The following is a 20,643-nucleotide window of genomic DNA, read 5'->3' on the forward strand; positions in this document are numbered from 1 at the left end:
TTTTTTTTTTTTTTTTTTTTTTTTTTTTTTTTTTTTTTTTTTTTTCAAGCAAAGCACACAGTTTTGCAACTTTTGGATGTAGGCTTCAAGTAGGGATGTTCTAGTAACCCGCCGAACAACCCAAGTTCAAAGGATTGGGTTTGGTTATTTTTATGCATGATTGAAATAGTCATAAGAGTTGTAAATGAATGTAATCTGTGGAGGAAAATTCTGAACAACATAAGTTGATGAAATTGGACATCGAAATATTGTAGTGAAAGTTGAAGGCTTTTTCTGCTTTAAGATTTTTATAGCTAATAATAGTTGAAAACAAGAAGTGAATGAAGGCAGCCTTTCCTGGCTGCTGACTTGGGGAGGATGTCTAGCTTTTTTTTGCTAGCTTGCACTACTTGAAATATTTTTACACATCAGTTCAATGTCACTTGTGGAAAAAAGAAAAATGTTCTTTTGTAGGTGTCTTTCGTTGTTGGTTCCTTTCTTTTTGTATGCAGACCATGTATGTTTCTCATATGCTATCAGATTAGAGTGACTTAATTTGAGTTTGTCTTCTCCAGACTATATCTTCAGGCTTGCTGTTATCAAATTTTCTTTTCATATTATTTTTTAATTACTGAATTTATTATGTAGTATATTCTTGTCCCTGCAGGTAGATGTCTAGTTGATTTAAAATGGAGATTAAGACTTGTGGCAAGGCAATTGATTCTTTGCTGGAGAAGGTTTTATGTATGAACATTCTTTCTTCTGATTACTTTAAGGAGCTTTATCGTTTGAAGACATACCATGAAGTGGTCGATGAAATTTATAACCAAGTTGATCATGTGGAGCCATGGATGACTGGGAACTGCCGTGGTCCTTCAACAGCATTCTGCCTTCTGTACAAGTTTTTCACCATGAAACTTACTGTGAAGCAAATGCATGGGCTATTAAAGCACGAGGATTCTCCTTACATCAGAGCGGTAGGTAGAATCCCTTTGACCTTTAATTATTATTAAATAATAATGAATTGACATGTTATATTGTTAAACTTTTATTTTTACTCCTTTTGTGAATTCCATATTATTTATTCATTTTCTTTTGTAAATATATTATGGACATTAAGATTGAAAGCTTGCAGTGTGTATATTTTTAAAAAATTAATATTCTTCATGTTGCATGTACTTTTACAATCTTTGTTGGAACTTTGATTAATAGTGTACAAATTGGGTCAAATATTGCTGTTGTAAATGGTTTACTATGATAATTTAGTTAACTTAACTGGACGTAGATTTGTTAGTGTATTCTTGAAGGTTTCTGTTTCTATAGCATGAAATTTTCTTGTGTGCATTTTAGAGAATAATTAATTCTTTCTTTTCATCATATTTACGTTACAAAGCATTTCAGCTATATCTCTGCTTATTAGTATGTAGTGATCCATGGATCTTTGAAGAATCTGCATTGCTATATGTTTCCGCTTTTATTATGTTATTTTTTTAAAAAAATAACTTTCTGTTGCTTTTCTTTTCTGATTGGTAGTTGTATATATGTGCTTCTAGATATTTAGTCCTCCCTCAACTTTGGGATGTTGAAGAAGAATCGTATTTTTGATTGAATTTTGTTATTGTCACCTAGAATAGACTACTAATCTAAACTAGTATGCTTCTTCAAAATAGATTGGAGACTAGCTCTTGGTATATTTATGCGTTAGGCTGCTCCCTTCCTAAGTTCTACCTTCATTCCATCTCAATTCTGTTCTGCCAGAACAGTATTGGTTCGGGATAATTAAATAAATAAATAATTAATTAAAAATAACATAAAGCTGCATGTTGTATTTTGATTTAATTATGAACATTCTTTCTTCATAATTTGCTTTCTTATCTTATTATTATGATGCCCTTAGTTGTCCGATGTTTAAGAAATTTTGGGTGTAGCTGTATGATTTGGTTCTGCTACCATTTGACGTTATTTCTTTAATTAATTTTTCCAGATTGGATTCCTCTACTTGAGATATGTTGCAGATACGAAAACTTTGTGGAATTGGTTTGAACCTTATGTTAAAGATGAAGAGGTATATGATACATATGGGTGCTTGTTTTTTGTTTTTTTTATTATGAGAACTGGTGCTAAAGATAACAGTTAGCATGCATGTGTTTGGCTTAGAATTTTCCTTAATGTGACTGTAAGTTGTTTTTTGTCGTTTGTATCATTGTTTTCTGCTTCCTTCAATGTAATTGTATTGATAATTGATTAAGCACAGACTTATTTTCAATATTATAGGGAGGACATATATGCTTGTGAAGTATGGTAGACATTCAAAATTAAAATTACGGCTGTTGATACTTACTAATCCAGTTATTACTCTGTTCTTTTAATTGACTTTCTACTGCAACCCCTCCCTTTGGAGAATGCATTTGTAACCTCTCCTTTTGTACTACAACGGATGCCTTGTCCCTTTGTATGTGAGGCCATTTTGGCTTGGTTGGTACCAACACCCACCCTAGTTGAATTCTGATTTTGTTCTTTTGCGAGTGGAAGTGAAGATGAATACTGAGGCTCCTTTCTCTTACACTTTATTAGTTATACAAGTGGATCACTTCGTAAGAAAAAGTAAAGAGAAGGTGTGGGCAGACACAGGACCTGATTTTTGTATGTTTTTCGTTAAGTTCGAGATCACTCTAACATGTAGAAGTAAAAGAATACTATTTTACAAAGCTGGAATAGATGAGATTGCAAAAGTTCCTTTGAGGAGTCTGCAAACAACTTCTACCCAATGACTCCCTACGAGTTATGATCTAAAAAAATTCAAAACTAGGATTAAAGCTGTAACAGTTCAAGCCCAAGCCCACCGCTAGCAGATATTGTCCTCATTGGGCTTTCCCTTCCAACCTTCCCTTCAAGGTTCATCCACTAGGGAGAGGTTTCACACCCTTATAAGGAATGTTTTATTCCCTTCTCCAACTGGTGTGGGGTCAATCCACCCCCATTGGGGGGCCAGCGTCCTTGCTGGCACACTGCCCAGTGTCTGGTTCGAATACCATTTGTAACAGCCCAAACCCACTGCTAGCAGATATTGTCCTTTTTAGGCTTCCCCTTTCGGGCTTCCCTCAAGGTTTTAAAATGCATCCACTAGGGAGAGTTGTCCACACCCTTATAAGGAGTGCTCTATTTCCTTGTCCAACCAACGTGGGATCTCACAAAAGCTTTCCCCTAGTTGAAACATGGTTAATGTCCTCTCACAAAGAACACATTTGTTGTTTTAGGCAATTACCAAGATGAGTTTTATTGATCTTGTATTCGCGTTGGTTCTTGTAAGACTGAGACTAAATAAATATTCGATATCTTCTTGGGTGCTTTTGATTTTGAACGAAGACTAGTGAATTATTTAGTAAGGACGATACAAATTTTGCAGAGCTCCAATTGCAAGTAAATAAATGAGAGGGTTAAACTTCCACCCTCCCTTTGAATTTATTTCTTGGACCAAAATCTCTAAGGAATTCATGAAGTTCAAGAAGATATGGCCACTTGCCATCTGGTTACCTATCTGGTCACCTCCCTTGTTCAGCCAACTCCTAAATCTTATATACAAAAGATGATTTAGAAATTTAATACTTTGTTGGAACATATGTTGCATGTTAGAGAGGTTTGAGATCCCATTTTTGATCTGGCTATGTTTTTTTCACTATTACTAACAAAAGTGGCTCCAAGGGAGAAGTGATTTGCTTTCAGGTTCCAAAGTATGGGGGGGCGACCATGAGATTGAAGTCCCATCCTTCCATATGAAATTTTTTTTGGTCTAGTTACTATCTCAAAGGTGAGAGGTTATGTTCAAAGTGGACAATATCATATCATTGTGGAGGTTTGTTGTTCCTAACCATTGGTATCAGAGCCCAATTTTGGAGTTTTGTTGATTACTTACATCGTGATCGGTAAAGAGTTGCCCATGATGGAGCTGTAAAACCCTCGTCACTTCCTAGTACTAGCTGTAGGTCATATGATGATTCACTGTTATTGATTTGATTGATTATAATATGTGGTCGAAGTGGCCTACAAGGGCACAAAAAGACCTAGCTTTAGAAGCCCCACCCCTGGCGCAGTTAGTAAATGCAAATATAAATTCAGCGATAGGGGTGGACAACAGGGTGCAAACCCAAATGTTCTAAGAATGCCAGACATTGTTGCAATGATGGGAGTGATGCAACCCCTAACACAAATAACTGGACAAATGGTTCAGCTGAACCTAAATCTTGTGCAAAATGTTGGGTAGGTAGCCCAACCCAACAATGACAAGGTCGACACGATACAGGAAAGCAAGGACACTTCAGGGACTTCAAATGATGGGATCTTGAAGTGTTCGATGGGACATCTAATGACCTAGTGGTAGCCGACTGTGGATGTCTTTATTGACGAGATTTTTAGGTGCATGAAGTGTTCGAAAGGACATAGGTCGAGTTGTGCCTATAGGTCGAGTTGTGCCTTTCATGTTGTGTAGTGATACTTAACTATGATGGAAATTAGCCTCCAAAGTGATTGTTGCGGGCGAAGACCAAATCACGTCAATTTAGTTTAAAGAGGCATTCCTTTGGAAATACTTCAAATGGGTGGTGTGATACAAGAAACAATGAGAATTTTTTAGTATAGAGGAAGGAGACAGATCGATAGATGAGTATGAGCGTGTCTTGGTTGGGCTGGGCAAGGAGAATTTTTTAGTATAGAGCAAGTAGATGAGTATGAGAAAGGAGACACTTGAGGATCTCATCATTTGAAGTACTTGCTCTCTAATTTCGTGTTGACATTGCCCTGGTTGGGCTGGGCCACTTGCCTAGCATTTTGCACTAAATTCGGGGTCGTTTGTGAGGATTGCATCACTCCCATCATTGTAGCAATGTTTGACATTCCTGGAGTGTTTTGGGTTTGCACCTTGTTGTCTCGGTGGGGCTTCCAAAATGAGGTCCTTTTGTTACCTCGTAGGCCTTCTTCGACTACCTGTCATTTGTTACCTCGTAGGCCTTCTTCGACTACCTGTCATTCTTTGTCCTCTTTCCAGCCGGAAGATCATTTTGATTCTTAGTCTGCAATTTGCCATATAAATTCACAAGTGGTTTAACAAACATGCTTTATTCTCTATTTTAAATTACAAATGCATATCACTTCACTTATTATAATTGTTGTCTAAACTGCCGTCTTTCTTATTAATTTTTAGAGAATTACAGAAAAGGTAACTAAATCTAAATTAAATCTCTAGTATCTACTAGGTAGCTAAATCTAAATAATAATACCTAGATACCAGATACCAGGTAACTAAATCTAAATAAATCCAAGATAAATTGGGAAGATCAACCACTTCCCTTATTTCCCTGAGATTACACAAATATTCTTCGACACTCCCTAAGCTAAATATCCTTCAACACCCCCTAAGTTGAGTAATAGATATATTTTTCTCAACTTGAGGGGGAGTGACAATGAATGATATCTATTAGTCAACTTGAAGGAGAGTGTCGAAGGATATTTGTGTGATCCCCAAAAGTAGTTGGCCTGCCTAATGTATCTGGTTGGATTTATTTAGATTTAATTACCTAATATCTTGTGATTATTATTTAGATTTAGTTAACTAGTATCATGGGACTATTATTATTATTAAGATTCACTCTTACCTAATATCTAGGGTATTTAGATTATCTAATGATTTAGATTTAGTTAATCTTTCTCCTTTATAAAAGGGACATAATTCTCTGACAACCATCTAATTTAGACTTGCAACAATAACTCAAACAGTGAATCATCATACGACCTACAGCTAGGTTTATACACACATAAATGGATATAGCTTGTAAGTAGTCACAAAGTCTAAAAGCTAAGCTATGATACCAACGGTTAGGGACAACGGATCTTCACAATAGTATGATATTGTCTACTTTATGTTCTAATTTCTTTGCTTTTGGTTCTCCATTTTAAAAAAAGTTATCTTGACTTCATTTGCATTTTAGTGCCGATGCCAATATTGCAGAGATTCGTGTACCTTGGCTTTTTATCCATTTATATGTGTTCTTTTTATCCATTTATATGTGTACTTCTATGTTAACTTTATAGACGAGCTTCATGTTCTTTTATGTTGATTTACTTGAAGTTGTGGCATATTTGTGTTTCAGCTCTTGGATTCCTTCTATTTCCTCCCAAGTCAACGGGAGATTTCATTTAAGTTCCAAGTCTTCGGACCCACTGTATAAAATTATTGCTTACCTATGCCAATTGAATCTTAGGCACTTTTTTTTTTAAGATACAGAAGTAGATGGATTTTAAGGATAGGGATGGTGTGGGTTAAGTAGGAATTAGAAGTACCTACATATCGACTACCTGTCATGCACATACATTTCATTTTATGCGAAGTGTCTCTGTCAGATATAGATACGTCTGGACACACTCAAAACACATGTCGACATACTATTTTACGTGTCTTATATACGTATATATATATATTATATACATCCAATAATTTAAATTGAATTTGACTAACTTGACTTTTTATGCATTTTAGTGGAGTATATTTACTCTTTCTATTCGTCCATTTGTTGATTTGTAATCTCTTTTTCCCCTTCCAATGAACAACAGATGAAAATAGACTTCTTCCTTACAAATCCCTGATGTTAGCATTTTTTTTTTTTTTTTTTTAATGGATTTATACAAACCTAAAGCTATAAAAAGCGGAAAAGGAACTAACAGACTGTGTTTCAGGAATTTTCACCAGAATCCCATGGACGAATGACTACAATGGGTGTTTATGTGCGTGATTTGCTCCTTGGACAGGTCAGGTTATCGGCAAGTTGCAGCTAATCCCGAAAAGTTGAAGCTTCCCAACCAACATTCTGGTGTGACAGGGGAAACCCATCGAATAGGGTCTGAAGACATCGCACGGCGGCCACCTTCTGTAAAAGCGTCGCTTACAGTTTCCTTTGGACAACGAGCCCCACATCGTGCCTCAACTAGGGACTCATCCCCAGTTCGTTGTACACTACCACCATCAGTTAGTGACAGAGATAACAGGGATGATCTACAAAGATCTCCAAGCAGTCGCCATCCTGATAACGGGGAGAGGAGCAGGGATAGAGATCATGACAGGGAGAGGAGCTCGGATAGAGATCACGATAGGAAGAGGAGCAGGGATAGAGATCACAACAGGGATAGTAGGGGAAAGGATAGGGACAGAGATCGTGATCGAGATAGAGAGGTATAGTAATCGGGAGAGGCAAGTCCTGTAAGAGGTGGGACTACAGAGAAGACGTCTATGAACCTGGCAAAACTATATTTATGGCGATGTGAGGGAGGAGAAAGGGGATTTGAGCAAAGAAAGGTTTAATAATAGAAGGGATAGCAGTGGTGAAGAGGTGATTAGATTGGGAGGTTCCTGGAAATAGTGAGTGATGATATGCTCTAATACAACAAGTCCACTGCTGTGTTCAATACAATGTTTATCTTTTATTTAGAAAACAGATTCTAGTTTCTATTGGAAACGGGAAGAACAATCATCTCTCCCAATCTTGTCACTTGAGTTTTTAGTATTCTTCTCTCCCAAATCAATCTATTTCATCAGCTGAATGCCCGGACTTGAGGGTATGAAAATTTCTCTCGAACATACAACCATGTGGTGGTTGTGTATAAGATCTTTACAAAAAAATCTGCTAGTGGTGGGCTGTTACAAATTGTATCAAAGTCAAATTACCGGATGATGTGAGACATTGGTTGGAGTAGAGGGCTAGACTCTCTCCATAGTAAACACATTTTAAAATCGTGAGGCTAATATCTACTCGTGATAGAACTTTTTTTGTCAATTGGATATAGTTTCTCTTTATTTATTACATTTTAAAATATTCTTAATTTTCAGATTTTTTTTATTTGTATTTTTGAAGAGTAAGAATATATGTTTAAAATTAGGGATAAAAAATAAAATTTTAATTATTTTAAAGTTTTTAAGGATACCACAGGAAAATCAAAACAAATATTAAAACAAAAAGACACACATACCTGATCCATTATAGGCAGGTATAGTTCATTTCTCATCATAAAAATTAAAGAACGACAAGTTTGTCCTTAAAATAGAAAACAGGAGCTATGCTGAATAGAATCAACACAAGCTTCAACCATATGAAAACTCTCATCCAACTACCAACCTCATCCGTTGCTCTCAATTAACGCATACCCTTTGCCTTCCAACTCTAACAGACTCCATTAGTCTTCTTCTTATCCATCACAAACTTCCTCCAAGCAGTGGTGATCTCCCTCTGTGTCTCCAGTGCACTCTTCTTCGCCACCACGACGTGGTTTGTATCTTCTCCGGCCACCGTCATCTTGATATCAGCCCTTGACGGGAGGATGTCAAGCTCGTGCATCACCTTTTCAATGTCTTTCACTAGACGCTCAGCAAGTGTGCGTGAGAAATCTTCTCGGATCACCACTCTTAGAACTGTAATGTGTTGCGCGTCCGGAGGCATCGTGTAAGCTGGCACGATCCACCCGAACCTCCTAAGCATTTCTGAGACTTCAAACTCTGTGTGACGACTGCTGTCTTTCAAGGAGAATGCCACTAGTGGAACTCCTTCGTCCTTAGACACTATGTTGAAACGCCCTGTTTTTTCCAGTCCTTCCTTGAGAACAATCATGTTTTCTTTGCAGTTCTCCATCACGTTTTGGTATCCCTGCGAATAAAAATTACGAGATTCCACGTCAGTTGGGCCAATAGGACAATATCTACTAGCGGTGGGCTTGGACTATTACAAAACTGGTACTAAATAAGGCCTAATTTTGTTCTTCTTTGGTGAAGTTCATTTCAGATCATCACATTGGTTTGAATTCAACCTAAAATATGCTTTAAACTGATAAAAGGTCAGGAATATTACCTCATAACCCAAGCGGATCAATTGGTAATACTGAGCAATGACTTGGCTAGAACCTACAGAAAACAATAAAAAGTAAGCTTAGAACAAAATGGCCATACTGAAGAACAGAGATTAGAACAAAATGGCATGCACCTTTGGAGAAATTGAGAGTGAAAGTGGGTTGGTCGGCGCCAAGATAGTTGATATGGAAGATGAGTTCTTCAGGCAAGTCTTCCTTGTTCCTCCAGATAACCCAACCAATTCCAGCATAAACAAGCCCATACTTATGGCCACTCACATTAATACTCTTTACAAGGGGCAGCCTAAAGTCCCATTCTAGATCAGGGTATATGAATGGGGCAATGAACCCTCCACTAGCAGCATCAACATGAATAGGAGTCTCCCATCTGTTAAAGACTTTAAAATATTTATTTTGAAACCTTCTAAACTAAATAAATAGAGGGAGGAAGAAATTGTACCCGGTTTCCTTATTCTTCTCGATTAAGAGATCGTTTAAGAGCTTGACATCTTCGAATTCTCCATTGAGAGTGGAGCCCAAGATGGCTGCTACACAGATGGTGTTCTCATCAACCAAATTCACAGCTTTCTCTGGATCCATCACGTAGTAACCTTCCCTCAATTTCACCTCCTTCAGTTCTACCTCGAAGTACCTTGCGAATTTCTCCCAGCATACCTTTGTATTTTTGTTATGAACAACAATGTTTTCAAATTAGATGTTTGGAGAGGAGTAGGAGAGTTAGAGTCGAAAAGAGGATTCCTCAGTTTTTTCTCTCACTCAAAACCGGCTCCTAAGCTAAATGATATAAGAACTCATCTTCCTTCCTTTTTTTATTACCTTCCTCGCGTATGTATAAGATCGAATCCATTCGATTTCTAAGAAAGATTACTAATCATTAACTTTTCGAGAAATTCTTCATCAATTGTTGTGAATGACTGATTTTTCTCGATCTTTTCGACCTTAGTTCCGTAGGAAAAAATCTGAAAAATTGAGAAATAGAACTATCTGATTTGATTCGTTCTCAATAATGTTTTAAAGTCCCATATTGAAAATTTAATAACTAAAATTACTTGATTCATGTTGTTAATGGCATGGAGTGAAATGAGAATGACGATGATACCTGGACATTAGCTCCGGTGACAATGTTGGGGTTGTCATAGGGCTTGCCTTCAGTCTTCCTTCTGTTCTGCCACTTTCTCTTGAAAGCCAAGCCAGCCAACATTATGGCCTCCGACGATCCCACTGTTCCAACTCCCACCGCCGTCTCATTCTCCCCCAATGGGGCATTGAACAAGTGAGCTATCATGTTCACACATCGATTCTGCATCACCATTCACAACAACCACTTATTACCTCATTTCTTCCACACAAGAGCTAGCAAATCATAACATGATAAACATTTTAAGTAAAAAAAACTGCAGATTAAAAATTTTCAATAATATTATAACTTGTGTATTAATTTTTACGAAATTGATTGAATAACAATAATATTTTTTGCTAAAAAAAGACACAAAGGCTAAATATTTGTTTAGAAAAGTTAACTATAATCTAATCTACATTGTGCATCAAATTTAACATTAATTTATTCCTCATACTACAGTTAAAAAGTAAACAAAGAGTGAAACATGAAAAGAAATCAAACTAAGACCAACAGTTTATATAGGAAAGGATAAAATTATTCATTTTAATTTCAATCTCTTTAACTAAAAAACTATAGCTGTTCAATTTTAAGATTTTATTAAAACAAAATTAATGAGGTTATTGTCTTCTTCCTAGACTCCATTACAATACTATAAACTCTTAAATCATGGCAATAACTAGGGCCAAATTCATTCAAATCTAGATGGCCTTGAAAGTCAAAGTCCAAGATAGTTATTTATGTCTTAAGTTTGGTTAAAGTTGCACGTATTCTAGTGCCTTGGTCAAAATTCTAAAGAGTTAAAAGAGATTTCAAGTAATATTATTAAAAAGATCTCTAAAATTTATTACCTTAGAACCAAAAGTCAAAATTACCATTTATATGATTTGATAAAATTTTAAAATTCAGTTAAATTTATAATTTATTTATAAAAAAAAAAAAACAAAAAAACAAAAAACCCAACAAAGGAATAAAATAAAAGAACTTTTGAAAAGACTTCAAAATTAATCTATGTTTTTTATAAAACGAAGTGCCAAAGTCAATTGAGAAAAAAGGTAAATTGCAAGACCAAGACCAAAGGCACGCTATGGACCCACCATTACCTATTATGTTTAAACTAGTGGGCCCATTTCCCCTTCAAATTTAGATTTTTTTCTTTCAAATCCTACTTTTTATAATATAATTTAGGCCTAAATTAATTAAAATGCCCTTAAATTTTATTTTTCCTAGCTTTATTCACTTATTTATAATTCATAGGCCATTTGGAAGTATGGGAGATAAACACAATTTTTTTTTTATTCATTTAATTAAATAAACTATTTTACACTAGATCCGATTTATTTATGGATTCTAGGAAATCGACTTTTGGGTTATACAGATTCTCAGTTATTTATTATTATTATTATTATTATTAAAGAAAAAAAGAAAAAAAAAAAAAGGAAGTTGTAGCCTTCTTCCTTTATTTCAATTAACCTCACCCATATTAATTTAAAATCTTAATTTTAATTTTTAATTTTTTCGATTTTTTAATTATTTTTAAAATTAAAAAAATTAATTATGAGCTAAATAAAATGATTATTTTAACTATATATATATTTATTTATTTGTTTCTAAAACTTCTATTCCTTCCAATATAAATGATTGTCTTAAGTCAAATTATAATAATCTGAATAAAAATATCATATATGAACCTATAAATATAAATGTCACAAGCCAAATTATAATAAATCAAATGAAAACACATTCAACTCTCAAATTATATTATATTTATTGATTAATAAAACCATGTCATTTTGAAAAATTCAACTATAATTATTATTCAATTCCATAATCGAACTCGGCCATGACCGAACGCTTCGATTCGAATTTCAGGAGAATTTCCAGGGGAAAACCGTTGATGGAGAGAAATGATAGAACGAATCGATCTAATCTTTCAATTTAGGCTAATAAAGATCGAGAGAGAAAAAGGTACCTGGAGCTCTGTAGTGACAGGATATTCATCCATATCGACGTAATTCTTGTTAATGGCGGCCATGATGAGTTTATCGCACTCAGGCTCCATCCAAGTGGTAACGAAGGAGGCCAGATTCAGCCTAGGGTTTCCATCGAGCATGAGTTCATCATTGATGATCTGGAACGCAGCTTCCTTAGGGATTGAATTTTCCGACATTTTGAACCTGGACCAAACAGAACATTATTGAAATCGATCCAGAGCAAAATCGAGAAAAACAGAATCACAAAATCACAAATAACAGATAGCATTGCGATAACACTAATCAATATCGAGATCTAATCAAAAGAGAGAAACAAAAAACAACAACGGTGAATGAATCAACGGAAAAAATAAATCTGATCCGCAATCGAGGAAATCAATTACCTCGGGAGAGAGGTTCGCACATATCGCGAAGCGAACGTGGAATGGACGGAGACATCCGACTGAGAAGCAGTCTTGGAAAGAACCATGGTGGATCAGGATGGGGAGGAAGAAGAAGAAGAAATTTGCAGAGAGAAGAATGAGAAGATCAATGGAGGTGGATGAAGAAGTAGGGGGCTTAAATACTAATTACACTCGTTTTCGGTCAGCCTTGTCTTTGCGTCCCTTTTTTTTTTTTTTTTTTTTTAATTAAAATCATTTAACAAAAATAGGTTAATATATATATTCTCACATTAATCATTTTTTATATTCTTACAACTATTGAATGAGTCTTCATAAAATTTAATTCTCCTTTTTTTAAGATAAAATCGACACAAAAATAGGAAAATATTCCATATTTATACGGATTTATTCTAAATTAAGGATTCTCAATGATGATATTCATTATTTCTATTATCATTATCATGAATATATATATATATATATATATATATATATATATATATATATATATATATCAAGTTCGAAGTTAAGCTTAAACCCGCTAAAGGGGGCATGCTCAACCCTCTAACGGGCAGGTTTAACCTTCTCGAGGGGGCATGTGTCATGCATGACCCCGACTCGTGATATCAATGTTTGGTCTAAATTGGTTTACTTTTAACTTAATTCATAGAGAAATTGTACAAAGTTTTAAAGTTTTAAAAGGTTCTCGTATAATTTTGTACCAGGAAATGATTTTTCTGACAATGTAATTTGTTTTTTTATATAAAAAAAAAAGTATTTAAGTGTATGAAAAAATATTTTTAAAAAACAAACATTTGAGCGAGAAGATACTATCGCTGAATTTGCGAATGAAATTTAAAATTTTAATATTTTAGAAATGATTTATTTTTTTTAAATAACAAAAGTTAGATATTTAGTTTGTCGTTTATTTTAACACATTAAATATTTTTAAATATATAACTAATTAATTAAAGAACTTTATGATTTATGTAACTATTTAACCATTTAATTCATATACTTTTAAATTTATAACAATTTAATTTTTTTTATTTTAGAAGGTAATACTTGTGTTCCAATTTAATTTTTATGGTAAAAAAATTATATCAAAATTAAATATTGATTTTTATTATTTGATAATTTAAGCTTCATAGCTTATAAATTTATGGGATTTTTAATTAATTTATTAACCTACATTATCTTAATAATTCATTGTTATATATTAAAGTTAAGGAACTTTCCTAAGCTAAATTATTACATCCAAAAAAAAAATTGTAAATTTTATTTATTTATTTTAATATTTTTAATTGATTGATTCTCCATATTTTAATTAAAATTACATTGATTTTTTTTTCTATTAACTTACATTTTCTCATTGATGTACTCTTGACTAAAATTAACAGTGACTACGTGGGACTAAAATTCTAATCTTGGGTTCTACTTCTTTTCTATTACTCACGATCATTTTCATATACATCTCTCTTTCATGTACACGAAACCCATTAGATGAGTATCAATTTCATATTTCGTAAGCCCCATTATGTATGCATCACTTTCGTGCATAAATGTATACCACAGTCATACAACTGACATTATATACATTACTTATATACGCTGAACCCTCAAACATGCTTCATATAGAAAAGGGACCAAAGTTTACATTTTGTGACTTTTCACGAGCGCACACGCATTAATTAATAGAGAATGATCATGGGTTTATAAGTGAGGAATACTAACTTCATTGGAATGAGGCCTTTTGGGAAGCCCAAAGCAAAACCATGAGAGCTTATGCTCAAAGTGGACAATATCATACCATTGTGGAGAGTCGTGTTCGTCTAACAATTAAGACTCATATATAAGAAATATTGGTTCATTAACATGCTGCAACATAAAAAATATTTCTTACATAACATTCTCATAACATATATGAAAATACGTTCTAGGACTAAATTAAAAAACATTCTTATCAATATTAGACTTGTGTGGTTCGAATCAAATCTCAACAATGTAGCTCTACTAAAATTCTTCATCAACGACTAAAATAATGTCGCTTGGCCTTCTTGTCCCTCGAAGGCCAACACGCCAAGCAACATCTTGGATTGCTTAAAGAACAGGCTCAACACTAATGCCTTTTACTCAACATCTTAGAACCCTAAACAGGCTCAATTCTAATGCCTCTCCCGCTCCTTAGCCAAGTCACAATACTAATGCCTTTTACTCTACACAACGGATATATCAGATGTGCAAATCCTCTAAATTTTCCCTTTAACAGTGCCTTCATGCTATAGCACATAAGTAGTTTAACAGTGCCTTCATGCTATAGCAAATAAGTAGAGTAGGAGATCACTTGAGCTCTAACCTTTGCCCCTACTCTTCCTAACTGAACCATCACTCAAGCTCACTCTTGTAGTAAACGCCCCGAGGAGAACACATTAAGATTCATTCTCCAGCAAGGTGAAACCCAGAAAACTACGATGATTAATAATTCCAGCTCATGAAAATAAGAAAGAAAAAGCACATGTTCCATTTTTCGGCAAAGTGCAAAAATAGAATATAACAACTGAAGCTTAGGCTGACATCATTTGAATGATATAGACGCTAAAATATTTCTCAAAAACAGAACACAATCGTAACCTCGACGCTCCGAACAACAGAGTCAACATAGGTTCCATCCCCGTTAGTTTGTTGCATCTTTGATTTTATTTCACGGTATTTCAGCACGCAGTCTTCACATTCTAGCCTGCAAGGACAAAGTTCTAATGAGTCGAGATCACCCCAAAACAAAAATAACACAGGTGAATGAAATAAAAAGGTATTTAATTTTGTAACTTTCTTTGACACAACACTGTGGAATGGCTTAAAAATCACATGAAAGAAAATTCCAGTAGCCAGGTCTCGTAGATCTATCTTACACTCTCTTATGACCCATTCGTATTATTCCGAATCATTTGTAAATCAAAAACTTGCCACTTTGCAACTTAGAATCTCCTAGCACAAAAAACAAATCGCTCAGAGTAGTTCAGTTCAGACTAGCTGATCATGCACAATAAATAACCTCTGCTCTGGCATACTCCTTTCCAATGGGAAACAGGAACCTTGGCTAAAGGGAAAAAGAACAAGACAAAAGGAGGAGAGTGTGATAAGATCGCCTACCTGATATGGAAATGGGAACAACTTTCCAATTCAGATCTAAAAGTAAAGAAGTTCGTAACAAGAGAGGCTTCTAGACAATAGACCAAAAGAAATTAACATTTCCCCACCTACTAAACCTGTCCAGAAAAAATCTCTAACTTCTTTAAAGCTACAAGTGCCACATAGAAGAAGCCCTGCACCAATAAAAGTCCCCTGGTTGAACCTATTATCTTACCAGAATCCTTACTTTTATCGCTTTCCAACTTCGAAAACAGTTCCAAAAGAGGCCTGCACTCGCTGACGGGAAATCAAAAGGCAACGAAACAGTAGTTTCTTTGTACACAAACAAAAAGGGGCCATGTGGCTTCACAACGGCCCGAGAAAAGCCAATGAATCCTTCATAATTGTCAATTGAATCTATCAGCATCGACTACAGGATTGACAGGGCAGAATAGCTTATATATAACTTTAGATATTTCTCCATATTTGGTTTACCAATCTTTGATTTTGATTGTACCCCTGATTTTATAATAGACTGAAGATCTAAATCAGAATAGATTCAAACACACGGTATAGTAGAGGAACCTTGGAATTCATAACCTAAACTAAAAACATTTTGGAAATGGTCTTTTGCTTGTGCCGACACATTTATTTTATAAGCACAATTTTTGCAAGAAAAGAGGGCACACTCTACTACAACAGGATCTCTTCCAGAAAAAAAAGGGAGTAGGATCTTAGATCAGGACGGAGGGAACATCTCAAGTTCAATTAGAGAGTAAGATCTAAAATTGGGATGGAGTGGACAACCCAAGTTCAATTACAATTACTAGGCATGTCCCATCTTTTCAACAGATTCCAACACCGTTCTTCATAACCAAATTTATCCTTGGAAGAAATGGTCAATTCTCTTGTAATTTTCCATGAGCAGGATAAACTCAAGGTAAATTGTCTTTACAAACTTATTTGGCCGAAAAAATAAAACGGTAGTACAATTACATAGAGAGATGAAAAAGACAGGGAGGTGCCATACGAGAAAAGATGGTAATAATAGCAAACAGCCAAATGCATGAATAACAATCCTCCTACTATACCGATTATTCAGGAAAGAAGAGCAAATGGGCAAGACATTCTTGAAATCTTTAACAATGATGGACTATTGAACATTTAAAATACCACTATGCCTTGAGAAGTCTGGATTTTAGTTCCTCCGCCACAGCATCAATGAATTCTTCAGTATTCAGATAATGATTTCGAGAAAGCCTGCACCAAACATGGGTATAATGTTAAAAAGATAAGATTTTCAATCTTAACGGCTGAGTGGAAAGAGGCCATTCATGACTACGAATATGGAACTTACTTGGATCCATGAATGATAAGAGCAAGATCCTTAGTCATCTTCCCAGATTCCACAGTATCGACACAAGCCGATTCTAGTTTCTCGGTGAACTCTAAGAGACTAGCGTTGTCATCTAGTCGTGCCCTTTAAAACAGTGATAAACAGTTAATGTTTAAAATTTCCATTGACCTAAAAATGTTTGAGAGATCAAAGAGATAGTAACCAAATGATATCTACCTGTGAGCAAGGCCACGAGACCAAGCAAAGATGGAAGCTATACTGTTTGTGCTTGTTTCACCTCCTTTTTGATGAACCCTATAATGTCGTGTAACAGTACCATGAGCTGCTTCAGCTTCAATTGTCTTTCCATCAGGGCAAACCTGAATTCAAAATGCAGACATGCTTCAAATTTCAACAAGGATAAACATTAATATTGAAGTCTTGTTTGATGATACAGTAATCCTTATACACTTCAGTACTGACAAAATTGGGTAATTTAATGGCTAAATGAATTTCAATGGTAAAAATGCATATCCACCTAACAAGTTGGAGCACATTAAATAATACTTTCTTTTTTCATGAATAACTGAATAAAAAGTACCAAGGGTATACAAAAAAACTAGGTCCACAAAAAAGGGAGCCTAACTGTAGAAAGGGATTCCAATGAAAGTAAAGTAAGAACTAACGGCCTATAATGATACTGAAGATTACATTTTCATGATGGCAAGTAAAACAAACAAATGTAATCATGTGTTTTTAATTTTTATGTTATTTTTTTAGATATAAATGAATTTCATAGAGATTAAACAAAATTAAGAAATCAAACTCAATCTGCGAATTGCAGGACATGCAGATTGTAAATCTTAGTCTTAGTCATGATGTATTGAAGACTAGAATGGAACATACCAATACAGAAGTCATCAACCCAAGAGATCCAAACCCTAAAACCAAACACATAAAGTTAGAAATTAAATAGAGAGAAGGCAGACAAAGTAGGAATTTTTCAGTAATTTCCCTGAACCAAGAAACCAATGAAAAAAAAATTAAAAACAAAAGCAAGGAGCTGAAGGCAAGTGCTCAAATTATAACACACCTTGAGCTAAGAAATCACTCTGGACATCTCCATCATAGTTCTTGCATGCCCAGACATAACCTCCATCACTCTTAAGTGCATAAGCCACCATATCATCAATGAGACGGTGTTCATACCTTTTAGAATCAGAATAATTAGTTAAACAGTTCAAACTTGGAATAGCTTAATAAACATTTATCCAGGCAACATTAAAAGCTATTCACCATATGCCAGCAGCCTCGAACTTGGATTTCCACTGGGATTCGTATACTTCTTGGAATATATCCTTGAATCTTCATTCAACACATGAACATAATGAAAGAAATTATTGATGCAGAGAACGCAAAGAAAAAGTTACTGTAAAAATTACATATTGTCCATGGACAAAATAGGAAATCAAAGTGTATACCTTCCATCATATTTCTTTAGAATAGTATTTTTTGTGCTAAGGTAAAGAGGCCATTTCTTCTCATAAGCAGTGTTCATTGATGCCTCAGCGAAGGAGCGGATTGACTACAAACCAGCATTACATTGAAGGGTTAATTTGAGAGACTTGTTGAAACTTGAAATGGGTCAATAATATTTTCTAAAGTTCCTAACTAAACCATGAGGATATCATAACAAACCTCGTCAGTGTTGTACATGGACAACGCTACTCCTCCAGCACCAGTAAAGTTGAAAACCTCTATCTCTTGCGTCTCTTGCCCCTCTGGAAGGGTAAGCATGTTAGGAAACTTCCAAAGAAAAGAAATTTAAGATTCATTAGAGAGATGATTTGGGAATCTCAAATACCAAAAACCAATTTCAATTTTCCAGGTCCTTTGATAACTGTATCAGTAGCTTTGTATTGATCACCAAAAGCATGTCTGCCAATACAGATTGGCTTCGTCCAACCTGAAAACAACAATCATCAGAACAATTTTCTAACCTAAGTATGAATTCAATATGGACAGCAATTACCTGGTACAAGACGAGGAACATTTTTGCAAAGAATTGGCTCTCTGAAGACAGTGCCTGCAGAAGATGCCAACAGGTGAGTCTGAAATAAAAATAAGTAACGACAGCAATAGGTTGACCCTAAGGAAACCTATTCTGAGACAAAATTCTCACTTCACAATCAAATAATCACAAACCATTTCAAAAATATGGAGAAAAAACAGTGGAGTGCAAAAGAAACACCAATAACATATTTCTAAATCTTCTTTGATTTTAGAAAAACAAAATATTCTAAAACTTGTAATTAGCCTTGGAAGCTTTTTCAAAAACTTATACAAACTGGAGTACAAATTACATATGGTGGGGGATCTGACCATTCAGAATATTCCTGATCGTCCCATTTGGACTTTTCCACATCTGCTTCAAGCCAAATTCCGTAACACGTGCTTCATCTGTCAATCATCATTGTTAGAACATCAGGACTCCAGGTGCTCTTTAAAATAATGTAAAAATCAACAAAATCCCAAGATAAGCTCTTAAATTGGATGATCTTTTCCAATTAAGTAAATCAATTTATACCAGGAGTAATTGTTGCACATTTGATTGCTACATTGTACCTAGAACAAACGAGTATAGCCAGACAAAATGAGGTCATGATTAGAAAAATCAGAATTCCAAAATGAATACGTTACTTAAAAAATAACATAAATAGAATCCACTATAATTTCTCATGATATTATAAAGTATAATTAGATCCATCAGATAATTCAACCAAAATAACTCAAATAATTCTCGCTAATAACACCAAATAAACATTGGGAATACATACTTTAAAGTAGCTTCTGCACTTTCAATTGTAACTTTATCATCGGTGGCATCACGGTGTGGAAGGCCAAGGTCAAAATACTTGATGTCCAATTCCAAGAAGGGGAAAATAAGCTACAAACAAGACAGCTAAAAATCAAACAAGATAACTAACAATTAAAATGCACATACACATTAAGAGAGAGCAATACCTTATTTTTAATTGATTCCCAAATAACTCGAGTCATTTCATCACCTGTACAAAGGATTCCAAGAGTAACATTACGAATAAAGAAAAAATAAAATAAAAGAAACAATGCAGAACAGAGGAAAATCTAAAGAAAACTCAAGGAAATACTCTTAACTATTCCACATCTAGACAAGTATTGCACCAATCATGCATTACATAAAGTAAATAAAGATAAAAATAACTATCGTAGGCAGAACTTCATTGGTTCTAATCGTTAAATTATTCACTAAAATGTGACTGCATAATTCAAGAATATAAGTAAAATAGTAGGCTTTTCACTTGAAAATGTAAATCTATGGAACTATGTGGACCAAGTGTATCGTGCAACAAATTTATTTAAGGCGACAAAGATCCAGACGTTAATTCCACTGGATTTGTTTCCAGCTTACAATAACTTATGATAATGAAGGGGGAAGAAAAGAAAAACACTGTCCCCCATCTGACTGGCAAACAGAGGGACAAAATTCCAAAACTTCCCTCAAAACAGAGGTAGCTGACCACCAACAAAGAGAAGAAAACAGAAATACTCATTTCTCAAAACAGAAATACATCAAACAGTAACAAGTGAATGCTAAGGCTTTGGTCTCAGATCAGAGAAGTGTAACCACAACATAATCACTTGACTCACTTCCGCCAGAGCACAACACAACAAATCAATTCAAGATGCAAGAATCACTACTCATACATCAAAAAAAAAAAAAAAAAAAAAAAAAAAAAAAAAAAAAAAAAAAAAAAAAAA

At 34.6% G+C, this 20,643-nt stretch overlaps 2 protein-coding genes and 1 pseudogene across 3 annotated transcripts in view; 1 reads left to right on the top strand and 2 right to left on the bottom strand.

Annotated features, from left to right (window-relative positions):
• LOC111487822 overlaps positions 1 to 7,626 on the top strand; it is a 9,130-nt pseudogene extending 1,504 nt beyond the window's left edge.
• Positions 7,627 to 7,969: 343 nt separating this feature from the next.
• LOC111487819 (glutamate decarboxylase 1-like) lies at positions 7,970 to 12,540 on the bottom strand. The gene is made up of 7 exons (XM_023135364.1): positions 12,378 to 12,540; positions 11,973 to 12,177; positions 9,983 to 10,183; positions 9,323 to 9,537; positions 8,997 to 9,250; positions 8,865 to 8,917; positions 7,970 to 8,663 (listed from the first exon to the last, which is right to left on the bottom strand). The coding sequence occupies exons 1-7, from the start codon at positions 12,461 to 12,463 to the stop codon at positions 8,184 to 8,186; spliced, it is 1,494 nt and encodes a 497-aa protein (XP_022991132.1). The 5' UTR covers positions 12,464 to 12,540; the 3' UTR covers positions 7,970 to 8,183.
• Positions 12,541 to 14,799: 2,259 nt separating this feature from the next.
• Positions 14,800 to 20,643, bottom strand: part of LOC111487821 (cytosolic isocitrate dehydrogenase [NADP]-like) — a 6,594-nt gene continuing 750 nt past the window's right edge. The window contains exons 2-17 of one of the 2 annotated variants that reach the window (XM_023135369.1): positions 19,867 to 19,910; positions 19,680 to 19,789; positions 19,430 to 19,467; positions 19,225 to 19,302; positions 18,875 to 18,928; positions 18,707 to 18,808; positions 18,541 to 18,623; positions 18,324 to 18,427; positions 18,139 to 18,207; positions 17,936 to 18,051; positions 17,749 to 17,783; positions 17,080 to 17,222; positions 16,864 to 16,986; positions 16,680 to 16,766; positions 15,078 to 15,114; positions 14,800 to 15,032 (exon numbers count right to left, since the gene is read on the bottom strand). In XM_023135369.1, the coding sequence (XP_022991137.1) occupies positions 16,682 to 16,766; positions 16,864 to 16,986; positions 17,080 to 17,222; positions 17,749 to 17,783; positions 17,936 to 18,051; positions 18,139 to 18,207; positions 18,324 to 18,427; positions 18,541 to 18,623; positions 18,707 to 18,808; positions 18,875 to 18,928; positions 19,225 to 19,302; positions 19,430 to 19,467; positions 19,680 to 19,789; positions 19,867 to 19,910 (1,184 nt within the window). In that variant the 3' untranslated portion in view covers positions 14,800 to 15,032; positions 15,078 to 15,114; positions 16,680 to 16,681. Of the gene's footprint in view, positions 15,115 to 16,679; positions 16,767 to 16,863; positions 16,987 to 17,079; positions 17,223 to 17,748; positions 17,784 to 17,935; positions 18,052 to 18,138; positions 18,208 to 18,323; positions 18,428 to 18,540; positions 18,624 to 18,706; positions 18,809 to 18,874; positions 18,929 to 19,224; positions 19,303 to 19,429; positions 19,468 to 19,679; positions 19,790 to 19,866; positions 19,911 to 20,643 lie in introns of both variants that reach the window. The other variant, XM_023135368.1, reaches the window with a different exon arrangement.

The sequence above is a fragment of the Cucurbita maxima genome, unplaced genomic scaffold (genome assembly GCF_002738345.1).
Source record: "Cucurbita maxima cultivar Rimu unplaced genomic scaffold, Cmax_1.0 Cma_Scf00012, whole genome shotgun sequence".
Lineage (NCBI taxonomy): Eukaryota > Viridiplantae > Streptophyta > Magnoliopsida > Cucurbitales > Cucurbitaceae > Cucurbita > Cucurbita maxima.

What these genes read in the sequence shown, in the direction of transcription:
- LOC111487819 (XM_023135364.1), bottom strand. Translation starts at nt 12,463, where the DNA reads ATGGTTCTTTCCAAGACTGCTTCTCAGTCGGATGTCTCCGTCCATTCC. An exon ending in GTGCGAACCTCTCTCCCGAG is followed by an intron (nt 12,178 to 12,377) that starts GTAATTGATTTC and finishes TGTTTGGTCCAG; the next exon opens with GTTCAAAATGTCGGAAAATT. An exon ending in CACTCTCAATTTCTCCAAAG is followed by an intron (nt 8,918 to 8,996) that starts GTGCATGCCATT and finishes TGTTTTCTGTAG; the next exon opens with GTTCTAGCCAAGTCATTGCT.